The sequence below is a fragment of the Moschus berezovskii genome, chromosome 20 (assembly GCF_049115385.1).
Source record: "Moschus berezovskii isolate FMDL1 chromosome 20, NW_MosBer_1.0, whole genome shotgun sequence".
NCBI classification, from domain to species: Eukaryota; Metazoa; Chordata; class Mammalia; order Artiodactyla; family Moschidae; genus Moschus; species Moschus berezovskii.
Genome location: NC_142479.1, coordinates 61,681,425 through 61,708,301, shown reverse-complemented (window position 1 = coordinate 61,708,301; position 26,877 = coordinate 61,681,425). Strand labels below are relative to the sequence as shown.

At 45.8% G+C, this 26,877-nt stretch overlaps 1 protein-coding gene and 1 long non-coding RNA gene across 5 annotated transcripts in view; one reads left to right on the top strand and one right to left on the bottom strand.

Moving 5' to 3' along the window:
* Positions 1-3,585: 3,585 nt before the first annotated feature.
* LOC129544573 (uncharacterized) lies at positions 3,586-6,474 on the bottom strand. Of its 3 annotated transcripts, none has more exons than XR_008683481.2 (4): positions 6,219-6,474; positions 5,465-5,612; positions 4,972-5,107; positions 3,586-3,721 (listed from the first exon to the last, which is right to left on the bottom strand). It is a non-coding gene; the product is annotated as an uncharacterized LOC129544573 (long non-coding RNA). The 3 variants fall into 3 exon arrangements; XR_008683482.2 differs by having other exon boundaries at positions 5,567-5,612; XR_008683480.2 differs by having other exon boundaries at positions 4,972-5,612.
* Positions 6,475-6,737: 263 nt separating this feature from the next.
* FOXK2 (forkhead box K2) overlaps positions 6,738-26,877 on the top strand; it is a 53,023-nt gene continuing 32,883 nt past the window's right edge. For both annotated transcript variants that reach the window (XM_088829235.1, XM_055408264.2), the window contains exon 1: positions 6,738-7,165. In XM_088829235.1, coding sequence (XP_088685361.1) covers positions 6,753-7,165 — 413 coding nt within the window. In that variant the 5' untranslated portion in view covers positions 6,738-6,752. The remainder of the gene's footprint in view (positions 7,166-26,877) is intronic.

Here is a 26,877-nt window from a genome sequence, read left to right as displayed (position 1 = left end):
TCTCCTGGTACATGCTTGTGTTCACTGACCTGGGAGCTCTGTGAATCCCATAATTTAGAGACTTTTATGGAGGTTTCATCATATAGTCATCTTTGATTAACAATCTTCGTCCCTCTCCCAGAGGATAGCGGTGGGGCTAAAACTTTGGCGTTTGGTCTTTCTGGTGACCAGCCCCCATCCACAAGCTCGTCCAGAGTTGCCTCATTACAACAAAAGATGCTCCTATACCCAGGAAATTCCAAGGGATTTAAGAGCTCTGTGTCAGGAACCAGGGGCAGAGACCAAGTATATCTTTATTATATCACATTGCCCTTTCCCTACAGAGAAACTTTGGCACCTCTGTTAAAATCAATTGATTCTATATGTGGAGGTCTATTTCTGGACTTTTTATTGTGTTCCACTGGTGTGTCTACTCTTACACCAATGCCACACAATTTTGATTAGTATAGCTCTATGTTGATTTGAAAACTATAGCTATACTGTATTTTATTAGCTTTTGGTTAAATGCTTAATTAGAAAAGGCATGTTATATTCACTTGGTTACTATAGCTTTATTTTAGTTTGTATTAATATAGCCATAAATCCTTCAAACTTAGTTCTTCTTTTTCAAGATCAACTTGGTCCTTTGCACCTCTATATGAATATCAGAATCAGCTTGTCAGTTCCTACAAGCAAGCCAACTAGGGATATGAGTGAGATAATATTGATTCTATTCTGAAAGAGATGGGAATACCAGACCACCTGACCTGCCTCTTGAGGAACCTGTATGCAGGTCAGGAAGCAACAGTCAGAACTGTACATGGAACAACAGACTGGTTCCAAATAGGAAAAGGAGTATGTCAAGGTTGTATATTGTCACCCTGCTTATTTAACTTATATGCAGAGTACATCATGAGGAACGCGGGCTGGAAGAAGCACAAGCTGGAATCAAGATTGCCAGGAGAAATATCAATAACCTCAGATATGCAGATGACACCACCCTTATGGCAGAAAGAGGAACTAAAAAGCCTCTTGAGGAAAGTGAAAGAGGAGAGTGAAAAGGTTGGCTTGAAGCTCAACATTCAGAAAACAAAGATCATGGCATGTGGTCCCATCACTTCATGGGAAATAGATGGGAAACAGTGAAACAGTGTCAGACTTTATTTTTTGGGGCTCCAAAATCACTGCGGATGCTGATTGCAGCCATGAAATTAAAAGACGCTTACTCCTTGGAAGGAAAGTTATGACCAACCTAGATAGTATATTAAAAAGCAGAGACATTACTTTGCCAACCAAGGTCCGTCTAGTCAAGGCCATGGTTTTTCCAGTGGTCATGTATGGATGTGAGAGTTGGACTGTGAAGAAAGCTGATCGCCAAAGAATTGATGCTTTTGAACTGTGGTGCTGGAGAAGACTCTTGAGAGTCCCTTGGACTGCAAGGAGATCCAACCAGTCCATTCTAGAGGAGATCAATCCTGGGTGTTCATTGGAAGGACTGATGCTAAAGCTGAAACTCCAATACTTGGGCCACCTCATGCGATGAGTTGACTCACTGGAAAAGACTCTGATGCTGGGTAAGGTTGGGGGCGGGAGGAGAAAGGGACAGCAGAGAATGAGATGGCTGCATGGCATCACTGACTCTGTGGACATGAGTTTGAGTGAACTCCGGGAGTTGGTGATAGACAGGGAGGCCTGGCGTGCTGTGATTCATGGGGTCGCGGAGAGTCAGACACGACTGAGCGACTGAACTGAACTGAAGCTTGTTACATAACCCGATTGGTCTATCAGTTCAGTTCAGTCGCTCAGTCGTGTCCGACTCTTTGCGACCCCTTGAATCACAGCACGCCAGGCCTCCCTGTCCATCACCAACTCCCGGAGGTCACTCAAACTCATGTCCACAGAGTCGGTGATGCCATCCAGCCATCTCATTCTCTGTCGTCCCCTTCTCCTCCCGCCCCCAATCCTTCTCAGCATCAGAGTCTTTTCCAGTGAGTCAACTCGTCGCATGAGGTGGCCCAAGTATTGCAGTTTCAGCTTTAGCATCAGTCCTTCCAATGAACACCCAGGATTGATCTCCTTTAGAATGCTTAGCAAATCAATATTAAAGAATACATTACTTTTGTTTAGTGATCTGTACCAATACAGTTAACTAAACCAATCAGGATGAACTTCAAGTTGGCAGGTTCTTCTCTGCATATAGGGGCTTCCCTGATAGTTCAGCTAGTAAAGAATCTGCCTGTAATGCAAGAGACTCCGGTTCTTCCCCGGTCGGGAAGATCCCCTGGAGAAGGAATAGGCTACCCATTCCAGTATTCTTAGGTTTCCCTAGTGGCTCAGCTGATAAAGAATCCATCTGCAATGCAGGAGACCTGGGTTCGATCCCTGGGTTGGGAAGATCCCCATTCCATGGACTATATAGCCCATGAGGTCACAAAGAGTTGGACATGACTGAGTGACTTTCACTTTCTTTTTCTTTTCTCTGCATATAGCACGGTGGTGAAAAAAACAGTATTCATAATCATGATGATAGGCGCCATGAGATCGTGAAATGCCTCCTGAATTGTCAAGAAAATACATGTAAGGTTTTAATGTCAGGTTGTTGTGATTGTGTCACAATTATTTGAAACTTCATAGTCATATGATAAATTTGTCTTATTTTACTGAAGTATATATAGTTGGTTTACAACATTGTGTTAATTTCTGCTGTACAGCAAAGTAATTCAGTTATATAGAGATATACATTGTTTTTCCTATTCTTTTCCGTTATGGTTTATTACAGGGTATTGAATATAGTTCCCCAGAACTGTGCAGTAGGACCTTGTTGTTTATCCATCCTATATATAATAGTTTGCATCTGCTAATCACAAACTCCTAGTCCTTCTCCCCCCACCCTCCTTCCCGCTTGGCAACCACAAGTCTGTTTTGTCTGTGACTCTGTTTCACAGATAAGTTCAATTGTGTTCGTACATTAGATTCCACATATAAGTGACATCATCATATGATAAACTTCAGTCTCTCTACCAAGTGGACCTCAATTCAGCTCTATTTCTTTGACAAATATATGGAATACCTACTACCTGCTTGCTACCGTGATGCTGAGATAGGAACATGAGAACAGCCATATTCCTGCCTCAGAGTCAAAGATGTTTGATCAAATGGAATATTTTTAAAAATTGTTTATTTATTTGGCTGTGCTGGGTCTTAGTTGTGGCACATGGGATCTAGTTCCCTGACTGGGGATGGAACCCAGGCCCCCAGCATTGGGAGCACAGAGTCTTAACCACTGGACCACCAGGGAAGTCCTCAAATAGAATATTTCATTCATCTCAGAATCCTGGGTAGCAAAAAGTTTATGGTAACATGAAATTTACTCCATAGTATTTGTATTTTTTATAAAGAAGACAGTCAGAAATTTGAAAAATAACATTTATTCAAGGTAACACCTTTGAATTTCCAGTGCTCATTATCAGCAGGGACATATTTTAATGAACATACCTTATATTTCCTCTGAAAGCTTGGCCAAAAGAAGAGCATTTGTCTCCTCTCTGTAGAGTACATTTTTTCCATGCAATTCAAAGTGCTGTTTCCATCTTGTCGAGATGGACAGGCTACCCTCAGCCAAGGACAGAGATGAAAGTGGTGCCTGGCAGCCCAGTCAGATGGATGGAGTGGCCTGATTTCCAGAGGCAGCTTCGTGCTGAGTGCCCATCACTGGGAGTGAGTCAGATATACAGCTCAAGGTCTGCAGTAACAGAGTCAGGGAGACAAGGCATATACCACAAACTCATGAAAAAAGTAACAGTACAGAAAATAAGTAACAATGCAAGGGAGGCAGTATGGTATTAAGTATCACTGAACACACAAGTTAGGAAGTCTGGGGCCCTGCAGAGCCTAGCAGAGTTGCCTCAGCACTGGAATACTTTGTGCAAGAAGCAGGAATTGGATAGGTGGGGGGAGGGTGCTGGGTATAGGCAGTTGAAGACCAAAGGTGGAATGCAGGGATCAACGGGCAAGTGGCAGTTAGGGTAGAGCTGGGTGTAGGCAGTGCCAAGGGGCTGGTGGGCACAGGTCCTCCAGGCCACCCGGGAGTAGTGGGAAGAATTGGGAAAGCTGGGCAGGAGCTGGACAGGGAGGAAACAGACTGCTTGGGTCTGGCTTCCCTCTGGTGTCTAACCATGAGCTTCTGTAGGAAAAGTTATGAAACCCGGTGTTACACTCTCAAGATCGCAGGATTTCTCATCACAAATTGTTCACATTATTCTGTTAGAAATCAGGCCCAGTGCTGATGATTACTCTGCATTTTTGTTTCTTAAAGAGCATCAGAGTTCATGATTATTTTATGGTCAGTACGCATCCTCTCTATTGTGAAGGGCACACAGGAAGCCTTGCTTCGGTTTCTCCGGTGAAGTAATGAAGGGCAGACTGGCTCTGCTGACATGGGCAAGTTAGTCAACCTCTCTGCCTCCTAGGAGCAATATGCAGGCAGTTAGAGGTGTATCGTGAGGATGGCCCGAGCCAGTATCGAGACAGTCCTTAGAGAAGTACCTGGGATGCAGAGAATGCTGCAGGAGGGTTTACTGACCGAATCACAGACAATTCTGATAGCACTTTCCCCCGTCAGGACAGCTCGGATAGAAACACTGGAAGTGTCAGGCCTTGTTCCAATCTTTTCTTCTAGAAAGACGGTTTTCAAGAGGGGTAGCCCCCAGAGCCTCCTCAGAACGGAGGGTCTGAGCTGGAAGAGGCTTCTGAGAGCAGCCACTGCAGGGCTCCTTTTGCAGGTGAGGAAACTGAGAATGTGGCCTCGTGGAGCAGCAGCCTCTGAACGGCTCCCTGGCTCTCTGTCCCCTCATGCAGGGGCCTCCTCCCACCTCTGGGCTGCCACCCTTGATCTTTGCCCAGAGGTCACTGCTGCCCTGGCTCACGTCCCTCAAGCCTCAGGTCGGAGGTGTCCTCCCCCTGACCCTCCTGCCTGCCTCTTCGTCCGCTCACCTGGCTCTGTGTGCCGCTCCCTGGCTGTGCCTCTGAGTGCTCACACGTGCACCGTGGGTCCTCCATAAGCCTCACCAGGGAGGGGTCCTGTGGTCGTGCTCTCTTCCCGCACTTGTGTCCGGCATGGACACAATCCCTGGATGAAAGAACAAAGCTTTGGAAGCCCTGGTTCGGGTATGTCTCCCTAACATCTCTTCCTTCCACGGCTCAATGTAAAGAGCAGCAGTGCCGCCAAACCCTGAGAGCATCTCCTGGGTGCTGCTCCTCCATCTCAATGGGTGTTAGGTGCTGCTTCCTTTTGGTCCTTCTTTCACACAGGCTGGAATGTGGCAGCCGGGGCCTGCTTACTGTTCTGTCCAACCCTGTACTGTGCCTGGTACCCAGCAGGTGTTCACTGAGCACTTGGAATGGATGGAAGGGCTGGTGCAAGCCCCCTCTGATCTGCAGCCAATGTCAGTAATCACTTTCCTTCTCAGAACCAGGTGGTAGTTACCATTTCCACTTGCCAGGCACTGTCCATCTTTTCATCAAGGAGCTTCATGTCTACATAGTAGGGACATCCTTGAGACACATCAGTGCAATGGGACAAGCTCACCTTCTTCATACCTTCCGGCTTGGGTTCCCTGCATGTGGTGGATACTCTGTGTTGATGAAAAAAATTGTGAAAAGCAAGTGAATGTTTCTAGTGAGCGGCCTTATGTAAGTTCAACAGTATGCAGCACAGACTCCACATTCAGGTCAGTTACTTGATACTTGACAGGATGCTCTTTCTTTGGATCAATTGTGCTTTGTTTGTGAATGAAAGGTTTCCCCCCTTGTTATTTCTATTCTTGTCTCATCACCACCTAAAATCTCTCCCAAGTATGATATTTTAAGGAAAACTACATTTCTTCTGTCTAGGATACTCTGCCACACTTATGGCTCAAAGCAGTGTGAACCCCCAGGGGTTTGTACTATAACCACAAACACATCTACGGCAAATGAGACAGGCAGATGTCGCATTCAGAGGGATACGTTGATTTCCATTTCTTTAGAAGGGGTTGTTACACAGAGACTCCAAGCGCCCGGCTCTCCCCGATCTGCAGCCCTCGAGGCTTCCCGCTCCCACCGCGCCCTTGGCATCTCGGATGCTGGTCCGCGCCCTTGCATCTCTCCCCGTACCCCTCCCCGCGCCCCCGTGGACCCTCCCCATACTCCTCCCTGTGGACCTCACCCCTCCCCCTCTCTACCACCCCGCAGACACTCACGCTGGGGTCTCACAGCCACTGCAACCGTGGAAACGCCTGGATTTCAGCAGCCAGCACGCGGCAGGCTCCGGCCAAGCCTGAGGGTGCGCGCGTGACAGCAGCTGCAAAGCGCTGGGCCGGGTGAGGCGCGTGCGGGCCCCCGCCGCTTGCCCGCGCCGACCTTGACCCTAGCCCGGCTCCCGCCTCCGCCCCACGCGCGGCACTGCGCGCCGCGGTGCCGCGCGTCAGCTCCGCGGCCTCCCTGCTCCATTCCAGGTTTTCCAGGCCGCCCAGAGCCGCGCCTGCGTCGGGCGCCGCGGCCGACGTGCAAGCGCACGGCCGGCGTGCCTCGCTATTGGTCGGTCGTCGGTAGCCCCACTGCCGTGCACCGCCCCTATAGGCGGGCGCGGCCGTCAGTCACCGGCCCGGCGCCGGCCCGCGGCGCGCCGCGCGTGTCCCGCCCCTCGCCGCCGCTCGTCGCTCGCCGGCCGGCGGCCTCGCTCGGCCCTCTGCTCCGTGGCGGCGGCGGAAGGCGGCCCGGGCCCTCGCAGGCCCATGGCGGCGGCCGCGGCGCTCCCGGGCGCGGGGGGGCCTCCCGCGGGCGGCGGGGCCGGGGGTGGCGGGGGCGCGGGCGGCGGGTCGCCGCCGGGCGGCTGGGCCGTGGCGCGCCTCGAGGGCCGCGAGTTCGAGTACCTGATGAAGAAGCGCTCGGTGACCATCGGGCGCAACTCGTCGCAGGGCTCGGTGGACGTGAGCATGGGCCACTCGAGCTTCATTTCGCGGCGCCACCTCGAGATCTTCACGCCCCCGGGCGGCGGCGGCCATGGCGGGGCGGCCCCGGAGCCGTCGGCGCAGCCCGGGCCCGACGCGGGCGGCGACTTCTACCTGCGCTGCCTCGGAAAGAACGGCGTGTTCGTGGACGGGGTGTTCCAAAGGCGCGGGGCGCCGCCGCTGCAGCTACCGCGCGTGTGAGTGGGGCCAGGGCCAGGGCCTGGGGGCGCAGGCGGGGGTGCGGCCTGGCCGGCGGGACTCGGACCCCAACTACCGACTCTCAATCCACTCTGACCCACGATCCCTACCCCTGCCCACTACCAGGAGGGACCCAGCCCCCCGCCAGCGAACCTCGCCTAGTTCTAGCCACGAGTAGGGCACAGTCAGAACCCAGAGACTCTAAACCTCATTCCGACCTCGAGCCCTTGTCCATCCTCCCTACAACCAGGACCTAGATCTCGACATTTGGCCTTGTTCTTCCCTACGATCAGACCAAGACCCTGACTCCATCATCCTGGCAGGATCCCAGTCCATGACCCCAATGTACCGCCTTCATCCTTAGTACCCACGACCAAAGCGCAGACTACAATCCCAGCCCGGGACCCCCCACCCTCGCCTTCCCAAAGCTGGAGACTCAGGCGGCTGTCCACGTGGGCTGAGGTTTTCTGGGGTTCTCTGTGCAGTTCTGAGAGTATGCACAATATCTTTAATAACTAGCATGTAGGTAGTGTGGATTAGAAACGTCGGTCTGGTTGGTGGAACTGCCCAAAACAAAAATCTGTATGTTTTTAACTGATGATGGATTATCTGTTACTTTTTGTTTTACCTGTTTTCAGTAGTGTATTATTTCAAGCCTGTGTTTCTTAAGCTGCCAAGGACTTCTTTTACTTACTGTGTTTTTTGTAGCCTAGAAAGTGAAAGCTCTTGAAGAAGCATGGTGAATTTTAAAATCTGTGCTCTGAACCCTAAATTTTTGGGAAAACTAGGTACTTTCAACATAACTTTTTGGAAAATCGTTTAATTACTTAAAGATTATTATAAGGTCACATAGAGTGTAATTAAGTGACCTTCGTGGGGAACTATCAGTCCCACTAGAGAGCATTTCAGCTTGGTTCTCTGGTTTTGTGAGGTTAGCTTTTAGTCTACTTGAAAAACAAACTTGCTGTCTAGGAAATGGTAATTATTTTTCAGGGACTTCTAGATTGTTTCTAAGTAGAACCTCCTTCCACAAACTGAAATTTTTGACTGCCGTTGGTTGTTGGAGATGGGGTAAGATTTGTTGCTTTCTTTATTCCTTGACTTTTGTGTGCTGTAGTACTGCTTAGCCTGGAAAGCTGTACCAGCTAATGCTTTAAACCTTGATGGGAGCATTTCAAATAATGTTATTTTTCAAACCAGAATGCTGTTTGTGTGTATTTATACTATAGAGCACCTGAAATCAATGATAAGAACCGGACAGCTGCTTCTTAATTAGGCAGTTTGTTACTTGCAAATAACTTGGTGTCATAACAAAGGGTATTATTATAGTTTTACTCTGAGAAGTTTGAGATTTTTAAAGAAAATTGTATTTTTGCCATTCAACCAGAACCTTTTATTTGTGTTGACATACCAAACGTGGAAATAAACGGACTTTCTGTGAGGAGGCAGAATTCAGACTTTTGAGGGGTGGAGTGGGCCTTTAGAAGAGATGATTAAGAAAGGCAGTGGGGTAGAGGCCAGACCTCTGGCCTTCATCTCCTGCTCTTGCACAGGGAAGAGTCCATGAGCCACTGAGGCTGCCACCCGCCCTGGACTTCTTATGGTCCTGGGAACCTGTGCCCATACTGACAGAGGGGAGTGGGTTTTTTCATGAAAGGGATTTTGGCATTTTTATAGTGTGAGATGAATAGATAACTTAGGATTTTGCAGTACCTCCCTTTTTGTAAGGCATTATTTGTAAATTGTTGGTGTAAGGGATAACAGATACAGGTTAATGGAAGAAACTGTAAAGATGATTGGTGCTAGCCAAATGCAGACAAACTGTTTTAAAAAAATTTTTTTTGAAAATAAATTTTATGTTCTAAGTTCTTTTTAACATGAAAAATCAAATTGTATTCATTTGAAAGCACCTGTAATTTAGAGTGAATAGGTATGCAGTGGTCTTAGTTTCCCCTGACCAGGGGTTGAATGCGTGCCCCCTGCAGTGGAAATGTGGAGTCTTAACCACTGAATCACTAGGGAAGTCCCCAGAGGTTGAAATATTCTTACTGATTATTTCAGACTTGCTTACTGAATTGAAAAATCACTGAGGAGTTGTAAAAATATGACAATATCTGGATGGTCTCTTATTTGAATAATAATTTTATTCCATTTTTAAAATGAATTTGCACTTTATGGCATTTAAAGTTTACATACAGAGAATTTGGAAGAGTATATAAGCAGTTTAGACTTGAAGTATGGTTCACTGTTTTATTAAAATACTAAACATTAATCTGGGAGGAATAGAAGATGATGAGGCCTGTGATGCTGTGTGTTGGCTGTCATGAGTATTTTAAATGGTTTGGATAAGATCTAAGTACAAGCACCTCCTCCATGGTGCTTGTAAGTTCCATACATAGTATGGACTGGTGTGTGTGTTGGGGGTAGGGGGAGTAAGCTGAACACATGAAGAGTTGCAAGCATGTGGTTTTCCAGAAAACAAGTAATTTCCAAAAATCCTTGATTTGCAACAGACAGGGAGGCCTGGCGTGCTGTGATTCATGGGGTCGCAAAGAGTCGGACACAACTGAGCGACTGAACTGACTGACTGACTAACTGATGCAGGGCTGGGTGTTCAGAAATGCATTTTTTTCCTCCCCAGGAGCATCTGACTTGTTGGAAGTTCAGCTCTTATTGGGACTGGGAGAGGGGGTTGTCTGTGGAGCTCTGGGCCAGGTTCCTGAAGTGGGCATGTGGAGTGGCCCTTGCAGGTGTGACTGGGGCTAGCTGCCTGGTGCTGGAGAGGTAGAACTAGGCTGGAAAGGATTTTGGGGACAGGTTTGTGAAGTGTGAAGTTGCCTAGACCTGGCGGGGGAGTATTTTCACGGTGGTCAGCGAGAGAAGGAAGAATGTGGTTTTTTTTTTTTGAGGAACAGGGTCCCTGTTTGTCTAAGGACCTGTTCTGGCACCTGAGTGAGGAGCAAAGTGTTCTAGGAGGATCTGTTAGGCAGGAAAGTCTGGGTTTGCTGTTGCTGCTCTTCTTGTGGCCATGGTAGCAAACTGAGTAGAACTGATAAATAAAAATGAGCAACTCTTTAACTTGTGTGTACTTTGAAATGTCAAGTGAATGTGGTGTATTTTTTAATCAGTAAGATCCTAAAAATATATAGCCAGACTTATAAATACAGTTAGTTGAATTTACTGTATTCAAAGATATTTAACGTGCAGTACTGCCATTGTACCTTTTTAGAAAAGTGACCCTGTTTCCATGCTGCATTGACTGCCTATCGGTGATACACCACCACCTCCTTTTTCATATGTGGCATGTTTTAACTTGCAGATGAAGTTTGGTAATGTCACACTGGAAGACTTTCTCATTAAATCACAGAGAGCTTCCTCTTAGGTGAGGATGGGAGAGAACTGAGGAAACAGTGGCTTCTGGAGCTTTGCAGGTGAAGACTCCCAAGGAAAAAACTGAAGGATCTCACAGTGACTCTGTCCTGCTCAGATGATAGGGATTGGGCAGAATGAAGTTTCCCAGAGAATACCAGTACCTGAAAGAGGGAAATAGAACGGAGTGCCGAGAGAGGAGAGCTGTGGGAAAGGGACAGGGACTTGCACTGTCACCCTCCATGGGAAGCCGTGGGCCTTGATTAGAGTGTTTGGGAGGGTGAGGAAGGAGACAGGGTGTGGACCCCTGGGGGAAAGAGAGGGAGAGAGTGGAGGTGTAAGAAGTGGTTGTGGGGAGGGGATGGATATTATAAGAAGGACAGAGGTGAGATTAGGGTTAGAAGGACGGTAAACCATGTGGATTGCTAGGGTGAAGTGTGTGGGGAAAACTGCTGGGAGATGTAGCCACGCTCCAAAGACTGGACAGATGACGTGTGGACAATAGAGTTCCTAGTAGGAGATGATAAAATGAGAGTGTCTTCTTTGGAGACCTAAGCAAAGCTATAGTAAGGTCTAGCATGTTTGCTTGTCTCAGGGCTGCCAGATTGCCTGAAACACCTTCGTTTTATCCCCTGAGCCTCTGATCAGCTTGTGCGCAGAGCTAAGAGCTGGGGCCCCGGATTGCTGGAGTCCCCAGAAGTGGGCAGCACGTAATGGCAAATCCATAGCAGAGCAGCAGAGGTGCTTTGCACTTTATAAAGTGCTCAGTGTACAAAAATTAGTTGCTTTTAAGAGCCACTGTGTATTTTTTTTAAGCTACAGTGTTTTTCATTTGGCAAATTGAGATACATTTTTATTATCCCTGATTTGTAGATATTGGGAACATAGTGCAGCCATTTTAGCATAAAATTTTCTTTGCTCTGTTAAAAATAACCCAATAACCAGCTTGTACTTTACTAGTGCTTAGTAATTCTTGTAGTGGTAGAACTCTGTTCATTTTAAATGTTTACTTAAGGAATAGCTTTTGATTTTTAAATAGTTGGAATTTCTAACATTTTGAGAAACAGGGCTACCTGATGGCACCTGTCACCTGTAGTGGTTATTTGTGTGCAACCAACTGTTCAGGGTTAGGGTTAGCTGGGAGGGATTGGGGGCGGGAGGAGAAGGGGACGACAGAGAATGAGATGGCTGCATGGCATCACCGACCCTGTGGACATGAGTTTGAGTGAACTCTGGGAGTTGGTGATGGACAGGGAGGCCTGGCGTGCTGTGATTCATGGGGTCGCGAAGAGTCGGACATGACTGAGCGACTGAACTGAACTGAATTGTATCAGGAGAAAGCAAGAATGGGCACTGGGGCTGGACAGACTGGAGTCAGATTCCAGCCCTGCTACTTAACCTGTTTTAGTTCCCTCACTTTTAACAGGGATAATAACTGACCTCGTGTGGCATAATTAGCACCAGGCCTGTGCCCTTGCCCTTGCTAGACATCAGGGGCTGCTTGTATTTTATCACAGTGTCCTGGTGTGGAGGGGCCTGTGGAGATCTAATGTCACAGGAAATGTGACATGGTGAAAATGTCCTCAAGGGGCCAGCACTCTCCAGCTTGATCATAGCCCCACACATGTGCATGCAGTAGATTGATCAAAGGCCTCTGGGAGTAGTGAGCAAAGTTTGAAATTTTTTAGCCGAGAAAAGTTGTCTTTCCCCACCAGGACCTGAGGATAAAGCCAGGCCATGGGATGTGATTGCTGCCATCAAGCAGGCTGAGCCAGGAGAGGTCTGTTTCAGGGTGCCCTCTTTCCTAGAGCCTCCATTCTGGTTCCACCCCACTCCAGTTTGTCAGCTTCACCACACACCTTCCCAGTGGGGCAAAGTCGGGAAAGGGAACTGGTTAAAAGTCATGTCCTGTTTGTGGTCTGATTTGAAGAATTCTTGTTCTTTAATGCCATTGGCCAAACTGTTATTTTGTTAATGAAGGGTTGCTTCTCTGTCCAATCAAAGAACTTTACAATTTACTGTTTTTCTTTTTAAAATTGCCTTTTTATTGAAGTGTAACAAACCATATATACTTTTGAAATTTGGGCCATGGTCTCTTTATTTCTTGTTTATATTCCTGGCTGTGCTGGGTCTTCATTGCTGCGAGGGCTTTCTCTCGTGATGGTGAGTGGGGGCTGCCCTTTATTGCCCTGTGCAGGCTTGTCATTTTGGTGGCTTCTCTTGTTATGGAGCACAGGCTCTGGGTGCTTAGGCTCAGTAGTTGCAGAGTGCAGGCTTAGTTGCTCTGCAGCATGTGAAAATTTCCGAGACCAGGGATCAAACCCGTGTCCCTTGCATTGGCAGGCAGATTTTTAACCACTGAACCACCAGGAAAGTTCATCTTCTCATTCTTAAAGGCAGAGAGGACCTGAAGCTGGGCTCCCCTGCAGGCCTCAAAGGGCAGCTCTGTGCTTTTCAAACATTCAGAAGTGCTATGGGCCCACTAGAAGTGGGAGGTCAAGGAGCCCATTCTGGAGGGTAAGGTTAAATGTTACTGTTAGCATTCCCTCCTCATCACCTTGTGCTACAACTTGTCTTCTTGCTTGACATTCTTTCCCGTTGGTCCTCCAGGGTAGGGACCGGGTCCTACTTGGTGTTTGTATCCTCTGGTAATGGCACATAATCATCATTACTTGGTACATATATATGTGTGCTTGTTGGCTACTGATTTAGGATGTTACTGTTGTTTTAACATTCTCAGATGTTGATCATTTAGTGACAGGATTCTAGTTAGATATGGTTTCCTCACTTATGGTCACCTGTTCATCAGCAGGTCTCATTTAAATCCACAGTTGCAGAAGCACAGTGTAGCTTCTTGATTGGTGTAAATATTCCAGAAGATGAGACTATAGAGTAACAGGAAATTTTTCCATTGTGAAAATTCAGCAATTCTTGTTCTGCTGAGGAAAACCTTTTTTTTTTTTTTAGATGAGGGGGGGAAAAAGAGGGTTTCTAAAATAAGGAAGCTTTTAAAAATATTTATTATTATTATTTTTTTAAATTTTGGGCTGTCGAGTCTTCATTGCAGTACATGGACTCAGTTGTTGCTCTGCAACATGTGGGATCTTGGTTCCCCAATCAGGGATCGAACCTGCATCCCTTTCATTGGAAGGTGGACTCTTAATCACCGGGAAGTCCCTAAAATAAGGAAGCTTTTAATCAAAGCTGTTAGCATCTTGGATGGTATTCTTATCTGTTTAACATTTTTGTGTAGCTCCTGCTTTCTTTTACGTTTGGATTTTGGAGAAGTTTGTGCTTAGTCACTCAGTCGTGTCCGATTCTTTGCGACCCCATGGACTATAGCCTGCCATACTCCTCTGGTCCTTGGGTTATCCTGGCAAGAATACTGGAGTGGGTTGCAATTTCCTCCTGCAGAGAATCTTCCTGACTCAAGGATCGAATCTGCGACTCCTGCATTGGCAGGCAGATTCTTTACCACTGAGCCACCTGGGAAGCCCTTGGAGCAGTTTCAGTTCAGTTCAGTTGCTCAGTCGTGTCCGACTCTCCGCGACCCCATGAATCACAGCACGCCAGGCCTCCCTGTCCATCACCAACTCCCAGAGTTCACTCAAACTCATGTCCACAGGGTCGGTGATGCCATGCAGCCATCTCATTCTCTGTCGTCCCCTTCTCCTCCCCCCAACCTTTCCTAGCATCAGAGTCTTTTCCAGTGAGTCAACTCGTCGCATGAGGTGGCCAAAGTATTGGAGTTTCAGCTTTAGCATCAGTCCTTCCAATGAACATCCAGGATTGATCTCCTTTAGAATGGACTGGTTGGATCTCCTTGCAGTATAAGGGACTCTCAAGAGTCTTCTCCAACACCACAGTTCAAAAGCATCAATTCTTTGGCGATCAGCCTTCTTCACAGTCCAACTCTCACATCCATACATGACCATGGGAAAAACCATAGCCTTGACTAGACGGACCTTGGTTGGCAAAGTAATGTCTCTGCTTTTTAATATACTATCAAGGTTGGTCATAACTTTCCTTCCAAGGAGCAAGCGTCTTTTAATTTCATGGCTGCAATCAGCATCTGCAGTGATTTTGGAGCCCCAAAAAATAAAGTCTGACACTGTTTCCACTGTTTTTCCATCTATTTCCCATGAAGTGATGGGACCAGATGCCATGATCTTTGTTTTCTGAATGTTGAGCTTCAAGCCAACCTTTTCACTCTCCTCTTTCACTTTCATCAAGAGCCTTTTGAGTTCCTCTTCACTTTCTGCCATAAGGGTGGTGTCATCTGCATATCTGAGGTTATTGATATTTCTCCAGTTTACAGTAGCTTAAATAATAATACAGTAAGTCATCTCCCACTTCTAGTCCCAGTTTTTATTGAGGATTGTTTGAATTTGCTAATGAAACACAATACAGCAGGACAGGTTGAAGGCACACATTGCCATTTCTGTGATTTGAAGGAGCTTGAGCACCGTGACAAGGTGTTAACTGCCGTCATCCCAGGAAACAGCTGTGGGGAGATTAGAAGGCACCTCGTACGAAGCTGCCTTTCCTAGCATGCCTCAGTTTCTGGAGTATATGCTTGGTGCTCTGCTGAGAATTCTGTAGGGATACTAGACATCGTTTGGCCTTTGCCGCAGTTTGTTGTCTGCAGAATGCTTCTGGATCTTACCCATTGAAAGAGATCAGAGTACAGCAGTGACTCTCACTGGAGTTCCCTTCCTTTCCCCAGAATATTTGGCAACATGTTAGGTTGGTGCAACTGGGTGGGGATGCAACTGGCACCTAGTGGGCTGGGGCCAGGGATGCTGTAAAAATCCTATGATTTTGAAGGATAGTCCCCCTTCAACAGAGAATAATACCACCCCAAGCCTCAGTGGAAGGATGGTGGAGACCCTGGAGCACAGTGATCGTAGCAGTTAGTAACAGTGGGATGTTATTCCTAGCCCCGTAGACAGTGAGTTTTAATAACTTACAAATGGTACCTGTTTAAAACCTTAAGGTGCCATAGCATTTGTTTCTAATTCATTGGCAGTGCCTTTCTGAAACGAAGCTTGAGGTGGAGAGGCCTGGCATAGAATCTCTCCCTTTGCAACTTTGGAAGGACACTCACAGGAGGCAATCCCAAATCTTACTTGGGTTGTAAGATCGGTCTTAGTACTTGGGAGTAGACTGATGTTCTCACCGTGGAATGTGTAGGCTCACATGTATCCAGTTTCTTTAGGTTGATCAAATTACTGAACAAACATTTATGGTTAATGCAAAAAACATTGAGGAAATGGCAACCCACTCCAGTATTCTTGCCTGGAAAATCCCATGGACTGAGGATCCTGATAGGCTACAGTCCATCGGGTGGCAAAGAGTCGGACGCGACTGAGCGACTTCACTTCACAGTGGAGTTGGTGCAGTTTTTTGTGGTCTTGGTTCTGGAAAATGAGCTGATGGAGTGAGGGAGTGTGAATTAGTGTCACTACAACCACACTGTGAAAGCCTGCTGTCCGATGGAGGCTGTTTTCTCATGGTATTTATTTAGTCTCCCACAGTTAGCAGTGTGAGAACAGACAGGATACAGAAAACCCTAAACAAATACATCGGAGACTGACTTTGTGTTTTTCTGGTCTTTTTCAGACTGTAATAGCATTTTGAGTGCAAAAGTGATATATTAAAAATGTTATGTATTTGCTATTTCTAAACTTTTGGAGGATGTTAGGATTATGAGCATCAGTTTTACAGCTCTTTGAGCTGAGTGGAAGAAGATTGGTTTAAATGTGAACTGTCCATTCCAGTTCCTCCTTGAGTCTTGTGTTCCCACTTTGCCTCGTCTCCCTCTGGACTTGCCCACATGTGTTTTAAACATTGCACATATCCTGTACCTTGGCACGCCAGTGTTCTGTGGGCTGGGCTCATTCACCCTCAGCTTGTACACTTAGTGGAAATGTAGCCTGTGACCTTCAGTGACCTTGTGTAGTGCCAGGACAATGATAGGCCTCAGGTGTCTGTTGGCGAATTTGTTTATAGGTTTCGAGGTTTGTATTTGGAGATACTGCACCAAAGGAAACAGTTTAGAACAGTTAAATTCTTTCTTTGATTCTACAATTCACTGCATTTTCTTCTTGTTTATATTGACCATCCTCAATGGCCTTTTTGTTTTTGCATTATGTGTTTTTTTAAAGTTGATTGATACATGGAGGGGGATTGATACGTAGAGGGGAAGCCTGGATACATGTGAACAGAAGTTCCTGTAGTTAAATAAAAATGTCGTCGATGATGTGCATTGATCATGTAATTGTTGTCATGCTGCATGGTAACCGATAGATCTGTTTGAGGAACAAGTCAGACCATGCAGTTTTCTGTTTTTCAGTGTTGCTCCACACTACACAAGGTGGAGCTGGTTGTACCTACATCCCTGCAAATATGTCTTGACTTCTCCCACAGGGTAGGCACTCAGATCCTGACTCCTGTGGCCACATGCCTTGGGCTGGGGGAGGGCCAGGCTGCTGGTGGTTCTTGTGGCTGAGGACTTTTGCAGAAGCCTGGGAGACCCTTTTGGGATTGCCTGATCCAGAGCACATCCTTTCTTGATGACGTGGTCCAACCCCCACTCCCACCCTACCTCTGAAAGTTGTATCTTATTTTCTACCAAACTTTTATTTTATTCTCTCTTAAAAGTTGTTTTTCAGAGTGTCCATGTTCTTGTTGATGCAGATTTACATTAGTCACAGTTTTGAAAAATACCTATTTCTTTATAACATCGGTGAGTTCTAGTAACTAGGCATTCAGTGTTTAGGGTTTCTTTTCCTGTATCTCTAATGGGAAGAACTTTGTCTTATAAATAAATTTTTTAAATGATTTTAGTATTTTGGGAATGGCAATTTGACTACTTTTGTTAAAGGACTGGCTTCTATACTTAAAGCCATTGTTTGTTAGAGTAGTGCGCCAAGCCTTGGTTATATTAATAGTTGTCGGAGGCCACCTCAGACCATTGGAATGGCATCCTGTTTAGGTGTCTGACCAAACCTCTGTGAGTCATTGCATTGTCTTTAGATGGGAGTGGAGCTCTACTCAGAAGGTTGGTTGAGTGTCCCTCAGCTCCTGGTGTCCAGTAGGCACTGGGTCAACCTGGGTCTTCTCCCTGTTCTCTGGAGGGCAACTTCGCAGGGGCTTCACAATAAGAATCACATCCCAGAGGCTGCTTGTTACTTCCCTATGTGTTATTCTCCATAGACCTCTCCTTGTAGGAAAGGTTCGGGGTGGGCTGAGAATGACCAGTGCAGGGCACTGTATGCTCATTAGTCTACTGGAACAGTGTCATGGCATCACTTTGGATGAGAGAAGGCACAAGCCCTTACCCCAGTGTCTGAGCTGTCTAATCTGTGTAACCTCACTGTCCTCTTCTATAAACATGGATATTATTGAATCAACTTCATGGGGATGTATGGATTGCCCTTGGCTGATGCAGGAGAGTTGCTGAATGAATATTAATGTTTGTTCTCTGAAGTTGTTGCTGTTGCTAAGTCGCGTCAATCGTGTCCGACTCTGTGCGACCCCATAGACGGCAGCCCACCAAGCTCCCCCATCCCTGGGATTCTTCAGGCAAGAACACTGGAGTGGGTTGCCATTTCCTTCTCCAATGCATGAAAGTGAAAAGTGAAAGTGAAGTCTCTCAGTCGTGTCTGACTCTTAGCGACCCCATGGACTGCAGCCTACCAGGCTCCTCCGTCCATGGATGGGATTTTCCAGGCAAGAGTACTGGAGTGGGTTGCCAGTGCCTTCTCCGAAGAAAACATCTTAAATTTCTTGTCTGAAGTATTTTGATTGGAGAGTTTATCCATTTACGTTTAAAGTAATTATTGATAAGGAAGGACTCTACCCTTTTGCTGTTTGTTTTCTTTTCTCTGTCTTAAGAGTTTTTTTGGTCCCTCATTTCCTCCGCAGTTGCCTTCTTTTATGTTGATTTTTTTGTAGTCAACTGTTTTGATTATTTTCTCCTTTCCTTTTGTGTCTGTTTTTTAAACTTTATTATTGGCTTCACTGGGTCTAACTTGCTGCATTCAGGCTTTCTCTGGTTTTGGCTCTTGGGGGCTACCCTCTAGTTATGGTGCATGAGCTTCTCATTGCGGTGGCTTCTCTTGTTGTGGAGCACAGGCTCTAGGCACACGGGCTTTAGTAGCTAAGTATAATAGTCATGACATGGAGATTTAGTTGCCCCATGGCATGTGGGATCTTCTGGAACCAGGGATCAAGCTGTGTACCCTGCATTGGCAGGTAGATTCTTTGCCACTATACCACCAGGGAGGTCCCATACCGTTAGTTTTGAAGGTCCTAACTTCCCAGAAAAACTCTCTCCAGCTTTTTTTTGTGTATTTGGACTGTAATTTTTTCGCCGCAGGCTCTGACTCAAATTTCACTTACAGTGTTTTCAAGCTGTTTCAGCTTGAGTTCTGAGGTAGGCAAAACACAGAGAAGTGCCTGCATCACCCTTCAGGTAGCCCCCAGATGGATTAAATTAGGAATAAGGTTTTAATCCCTAGAACCAGGGACATGGGGAACTGAGATCCCACATGCTGTGTGTGGAGCAGATAAGCCAAAGCACTGCAAAACTGAGCCCACACTCCACTGTCAGAGAGTCTGTACACTCCAAGGAATCAAGATTGCTGGGAGAAATATCCATAACCTCAGATATGCAGATGACACCACCGTTAATGGCAGAAAGTGAAGAAGAACTTAAGAGCCTCTTGATGAAAGTGAAAAAGGAGAGTGAAAAAGTTGGCTTAAAGTTCAGCATTCAGAAAACTAAGATCATGGCATCTAGTCCCATCACTTCATGGCAAATATATGGGGAAACAATGGAAACAGTGTCAGACTTTATTTTGGGGGGCTCCAAAATCACTGCAGATGGTGATTTCAGCCATGAAATTAAAAGACGCTTACTCCTTGGAATAAAGTTATGACCAACCTAGACAGCATATTAAAAAGCAGAGATGTTACTTTGCCAACAAAGGTCCATCTAGTCAAGGCTATTGTTTTTCCAGTAGTCATGTATGGATGTGAGAGTTGGACTATAAAGAAAGCTGAGCGCTGAAGAATTGCTGCTTTTGGACTGTGGTGTTGGAGAACACTCCCAAGAGTCCCTTGGACAACAAGGAGATCCAACCAGTCCATCCTAAAGGAGATCAGTCCTAAATATTCATTGGAAGGATTGATGTTGAAGCTGAAACTCCAATACTTTGGCCCCCTGATGCAAAGAGCGTACTCATTTGGAAAGACCCTGATGCTGGGAAAGATTGAAGGCGGGAGGAGAAGGGGATGACAGGATGAGACGGTTGGATGGCATCACCGACTCAATGGACTTGAGTTTGAGTAAACTCTGGGAGTTGATGATGGACAGGGAGTCCTGGCGTGCTGCAGTCCATGGGGTCACAAAGAGTCGGACACGACTGAATGACTGAACTGAACACTCCAAGGAAAGATTCCCCATGATGTAAGATAGATCCCATGTGCCGCAACAAAGACCCAACACAGCCAAATAAATAGGTCAATATTACAGACTTGAGTCAGATGCTGGTAGGTCAGGCCTGAAGTCTGCAGTCCTGCTGTTTCTTTCTGCTCAAGCGTCCCCCTTTCCTCCTGTGAGCTGATGTCCATCTAGGACCAGGGCTCACACTCTCTACAGTCTGCTCTGCTTTGCTGAACTCGTACAGTTATTTATCTGTCCCCTTCATTCCACTTGGACATTTCTCAGATCTGTCCCTCACTCTTCTGCTGCATAGCTCTTGCCTTAGGTATTTTTCACCTGACCTTCTGGAGCACTTTCTTAGTTGGTCTCTAGTCTTGTCACCCTCCACAATTTGTTTTATGTTTTTGTTTTTAGTATAATCTACAATATAGATCCTAAGTATAAAGCTTAAAGAACTCACAGTGTAACCTGCCCTGAGTTAAGAAACACTGCACTGTCAACACCCAGAAGCCTGCCATGTGTTCTTCCCAGCCGCAGAACCACTATCCTGAGTTCTAAATTGTAGAGTGTTTGTTACATTCTTTTGACTTCATGTACATGGAGTTATACAGAATGGAGTTCAGAAGGTGGTGTTGGCTTTTCATTGAATAAAATGTTTTTGAGATTAGCCCACATTTTTGTACTTAGCTGTGGATCATTCATCATCATTGCTATGTTTAATAATGTGAATATATGCCAATTTGATATTCTGCCATAGGTGGACATTTAGGTAGCTTTATTTTAGGCTGTTATAGTGGATAATGCTGCTGTGAGTCTTTTAAGTAGGAAGACTTTTTTAGTTGAACACTGGATTGAGATTCTGGTGGCTGTGTTTTGACAAGCACGTGCACGTGTCTGTTGGGTGGGCTCCAGTGGCTCACCATCGGTGTCCGTGTGTTCAGCTCTCGTAGGTACAACCACTTAGGAAAAGCGTGTTCTACATTTACACCTCTTTGACACTGAGTAAGATGGAGTTCAGGTGTCTTCACAGCTTCATCAGCATTGGTATTTTCTCTTTTTCATTGTAGGTTTTCAATGGGTGTGTTGTGGTATATTGTGTTGTGGTTTTAATTTGCGTTTCTCATGATGTTGATCTTTTTGTGTGCACACTGGCCATTCAGCAGAGTATTTTGGGAAGACTTTCCTACAGACTGAGTGAATGCACACCTCCTGTGTGCAGCTCACCTGGTAAGACTAGACGCACATGCAGTATTCACCATCAGCAGTACCTTCACGTGGTAGAGGGTGACGCTGCATCAGAACTGTGGATTCAGAGCACACACCTTATGGATTATGCCTTTGTTTTTCTACCCATAAAGTAAAAGTTATCATTTTATAAAGTGCCCTTAAGAATGGAATGCCTTACTCCAGGGATGAATGTATGTAAAAACTCTCCATTTAATAAGGAACTTGATCCAATCATGTCTCTTATTGCTATGTAATTGGCAGTTTTATCAGTTATAAAACATAGGATGGAGGAAGTGGGTTAAGGAGGTTGGGGGTCAATATTACAAACTTCTAGCTGCAAGGTAAATCGGTACTGGCGGTATGATGTGCAACATGGTACCTCTGTAGGTAATAATACTGTTCATAAATTTGAAAGTTCCTAAGACAGTAAATCTTAAAAGTTCTCAACACACACACAAACTGTAACTATAATCAGTTGATGGGGACTAGCATATTAAAAAGCAGAGACATTACTTTGCCAACCAAGGTCCGTCTAGTCAAGGCTATGGTTTTTCCCGTGGTCATGTATGGATGTGAGAGTTGGACTATGAAGAAAGCTGAGTGCCGAAGAATTGATGCTTTTGAACTGTGGTGTTGGAGAAGACTCTTGAGAGTCCCTTGGACTGCAAGGAGATCCAACCAGTCCATTCTAAAGGAGATCAATCCTGGGTGTTCATTGGAAGGACTGATGCTAAAGCTGAAACTGCAATACTTTGGCCGCCTCATGCGACGAGTTGACTCACTGGAAAAGACTGATGCTGGGAGGGATTGGGGGCGGGAGGAGAAGGGGACGACAGAGAATGAGATGGCTGGATGGCATCACCGACTCGATGGACATGAGTTTGAGTGAACTCCGGGAGTTGGTGATGGACAGAGAGGCCTGGTGTGCTGTGATTCATGGGGTCGCGGAGAGTCGGACGTGACTGAGCAACTGAACTGAACTAACCTTTCTATGCTAATCTTTCTGCACTATATGCATGTATCATTACATCATACACCTTAGACCATGTTATGTCTCAATATAGCAAAAAGAAAATCCCTCCATTCTAGACATTGTATTCCTTTTGTTTGGAACCTCAGAGGTAAAACAAAAGCAATGTTTTCTTTAGTATATTAGTCTCTAGAATGTGTGTGTGTGTACTCCAGAAGGAGATCAAGGTGATCTTTTAGAGTCTGGAAGAAGATATACTTCTGATTGTTTTTCTCATCCTGTTTGGTTGCTATTTTTGTGTTTTTTAGGGTGTAATACAGTAATATAATTTATTTGTATGTGAATGTATTATTGCCATTTTAATTTTTTCTTTTTAAAAACATTTTTTGAGATATACTTTACATAGGATAAAACACTCTTTTAAGGGTACCTTTCAAAGAGTTTGGATGGGTACATATCTGTGTAACGGAAACCCCAGTTCAAGGTAAGAGAAGGTTTCTGTCTCCCAGAATCTCCTGCCCTTTTACCCCTCTTCTGAAACTGAAAGCCCTGTCATTCATCACTGTAGACTAGCTATATCTTTCCCAGGATTTCTTAAGAAATCATGCAGTGTATACTCCTCAATTTGGCTTTTTTTGATTAACATGTTTTTGAGATTCATCCATGTTGCTTGTTTGGGCAGTTTTTTTCCTTTGTGATCATTGATTGATATTTGAGAAGTATTCTTTTGTATGGACTTAACATCATTGGTTGATTCATTCACCTGTTGCTGGACATCTGGGTCTTTTCCAGGTTGGACTGTTAGGTATGGTATGGCTGTGAACATTTGTGAAAGAGTCTGTGTGGACAGAGGGTCTCATTTCTCTTGGTCAAACACCTCAGGGAGAAGTGGCTTTACTAAGAAGCTGACAGACTTTCCCAAAGCGGTCCCACTATTTTATATTTCCACCAGCAGTGTGGGAGAGTTCTAGTTGCTCTGTAACCTTGCCAGCCCTTGATTTTGTCAGTTTTTTAATACTAGCCATTCTGTGGATGTGCAGTGGTATCATGGTCTTTGATTTGCGTTACTAATAATGATTACTAATGATGTTGAACATCTCTTGATGTGCTCTTTACTCATTCCTGTATCTTCTTTAGTGAATTTCTCTTTGATCATTTTTAATGGGTTTGTGTTTTTATTTTAAGAATTCTTTATATTTCCTAAACTCAAGTCAGCTGTAAATTGTGTATATTGGGACTATTTCTCTGAATCTGTCCCTTGCCTTTTCATTTCTTGATTATATAATTTGTATTTTGACTCCTGCTTAATTTTTCACTTAGAAGCATACAATTAAAAATATCTGGAGGCTGTTGCTCTTCTGCATTGGCGAAGGAAATTGCTGTCAACTGGGGAGAGGAAGGAGGGAGCCCAGGCCCTGTGCACGGCTCTGCTTATGAGTTCTGTCTTAGCGCGGTTTCTGTTGGAGAGCCTGCTTTGGTTTTGTGTGAATGTTACTTGGGCAAGTTTGGGGTCATCTCGGTGGTCCTGCCTCAGAGGAGTAATCACTTCTCTGAGCACCTGCCGTGTGCTTGGTGTGCCTGTCTGCTGCTGCTGTCAGTGACATGGCCGGACGGCCCACTTAGCCATCTGCACTCAGAGCGTGGGTGTGGTGACGTGATCCAGGTGAGAGCAGGCTCATGGGATTATTTCTACACTAGTGGAAATCTTTGTTAGTCTAGAACATGTTTTGAATGACTGGAAATTAAAGTAGAATTTGTGCTGTGGTTTTTTTTTTTTTTTGGTAAAACTGCTGAAAGCACAAAGCATCACATTGGCTACACTGATATCCAATACTACCCTCACCCTCAGCCTCAGCCTGGCATCAGGATTTTAAATGGATGTGCCCCTGAGTCAGCCTCCCCCAAACAGAAAATTGCCACTCAGAGTAGTAGATAAGGCAGTTCTTTCCAGTACCTTCATTAATGGAATCACAGTGCAACAAAAGACCAGCAGACAAAATTTTTCTCCAAGCCAAAGAAAAACTCAAAAGCGACTGTGAAGGTGCTCGTCACATGTGTTGCTGGAAAACCCAACACCAGCCCTCTATATTGGGTCAAGAATGTTTCTGGAATCAAGGCTTCCTGGTCTGTGGGTACAGAGGCAGATCTGCCTATGGAAATGTACCCTTTCCTAGTATACTAGTACCTTAGGATACAAGCCCAGCTCCATACTATATGGGATCCAGTGCAAAATGAAAATTTGGATTAAGAATGCTGCAAAAATCTGTAAGGATGTATTGTACAGCAGAGAAAATATAGCCAATATTTTATAATAACTGTAAATGGAACATATCTATAAAAATTGTGAATCACTGTGTCATTCACTTGAAACTTAATACTGTACACCTCAATTTTTTTTAAAAAGCTTCAAAAGCTTTTCATTTCTTCTGTAGTTTCTCTCAACCTGCTGTGGTATTTTTGTTATTTGGTACCAAGCTTTTTTAGGTGGAAGGGTACTCGTGGGGCAAGTGCAAACTCTCCCAGGTGCCCAGGGTGCCTCTGTCCAGGAAGGGGTTGCAAGAGGCAAGATGTGTGTGAGCTGAGCTTCTAAGCCCACGGCTGTGGTCCATTGACCTGTTGGGCCTCACTTACATAACACAGACTCAGGTAATGGCTAAGGAGATTACAAGGTGCTGGCTGCAAAATTCAGCCTTATCTGTGGGCCCTTCTGAGCACAGCTCCTGCTTGACTCACTAACTACCCGCATGCCCACAGTGGCCCTGTCTACTGTGCTGTGTGGTTTCTAAGTCACCTCAAGGCTAAACATGGAGTGAAAGTTCTTCACTCAAAAGATGAAACTCACAGGCCAGGACCTGAACTCAGGTTGCAGGTGTCTTACAGAATCAGACTTTTGAGGCTCCGGTTAGAAACTCATGCTAAACCCAACAAAACCTACAATAGTGTGACCTCTTTTAATAAACACCGTGTGTTTCATGAATTTTCATAGAATGTTTTCGTGTTTATCAGGGTAAGAAGTCAAGCTGAGGTAATAGTAGGTGTTGCTTGAGGTTTACTGCTGAGGAGCAGCAAAGAAAAGCATGGACTGTTTAGAGTTTCAGGTTCTTCCCAGTATGGTCTTCATCGTTCTTACCCATCTTAAAGTGGGTCTCTTTGATTGGTGGACACTGGCCTCCCAAAGCCACTTCCTCTGAGGACGCCCTCTCGTGAGCTGGTGAGCTGCCACTCCACACACCCTCTTACGGGATGAAGGGGGCACCTGCTCAGCTCTGGGTGGCCCGTTCAGACCCATGTGGTGGCAGCTCAGGGTGGCCAGCGGGCAGGACTGACTGGTGGTGTGGACGTGTTGCTCCTGGAGCCGCAGAAAAGGCAGCCTGGGGTAGGGGGTGGTTTATCAGTCACTGACAATATGACTTTTAAGGGCCACAGTCTATTAAAGTTATAGTAAAAGTTTCAATCTTTCTGTTACAAATTAGTGGAAACTAGTAGAAGAGAATGATGAAAATGTATATATGGGTCCATTTAAAGTGCCTTTTTGGCTAAGCCTCCTTAGGGTTTGGAAAGAAGAGGAATTTTTCTTCCATTTTTGCAAAAGATAAAGAGGCATGGCTTGTTGTTGTAGCTGAGTTGGGACTGGAGCACATCGTTAAAACTCCCATGATAGTGTTCCTCCTTCAAGGTGATGCTTGCTTGAGTCCTGAAGGCTGTTCTCTAATACCAGACTTGTGGCTGGATTTTTTTAGGCTCCTTCTGTGATGTGGCGAATGTACCCTCTTAACCACTGAGGACACCAAGTGTGTCTCTGTCGAGGTTCAGGAAGGGCTGGTTGGATGCCCCCTCTGGGATTGTGGGGAACGGGCACCTCAAAGGCCATGTGTCCACTCAGACATTGTACCCCATGGCCTGTTCCTCATCCACCCCATCCATTTGCATCTCACCAATTGGTACCAATGTTCCCTCAGACTGTGAAGCTAGTCATTCTGCGGTCTTCTCCCCTCTGTGCCCGCACATATGGGTGTGTCAGCAAGGCCGTTTCTATTTCCATCTCCCAAACCAATCAGACCTCATCTCCTCTCTCTGTCTCACAGACCCTTGCGGTGTGAACACCACACACCTTGGCTCCTTGGGACCCTCCTCACTCATTTCCTTATTTCCCCCCCACCTCCCGATCCACCCTTGGATGTAACTGATCCTGTTGCCCTCCTCCTTGGCAGTCACTGCTGCCCACCCCAAGTCATTAATGGCCCCAGAGATCTGTCCACCCTGTGTGACACGTTATTTTTATTATCACAGTCTTTGCTTTGCCAATCCTGAGATTAAAAGGATCGGATTCTCTTCCTCTTCATAGTAGATTATCGTTGTCAGCTGTCATAGGTGCGTGACAGAGTAACTGGCCTTTTACTTCTTCTCTTGGAGAGCAGTTCAGCTGATGTCTCTCTGGCCAGTTGCATAGCTGAAAGGACTTGAAATGATCTTTGCCAGATGTCTCTTGGGATTGCTAACACTAAGGAGGTGGTGTTGTGTGGGGAGGGTTCTCTCTGGGGGCCCTCCTGCCCATTGACTGCAGACGTGGCCACAGGACTTATTTATTCTGTCTGTCTGGAAACCATCGGTGTCCTCAGTGGGGTCATTGCATTAGCCTGGACCCCAGAGTGAGGGAAAAGTGGCGTAGAGCAGCCATGTTTATGGGGTGGGTG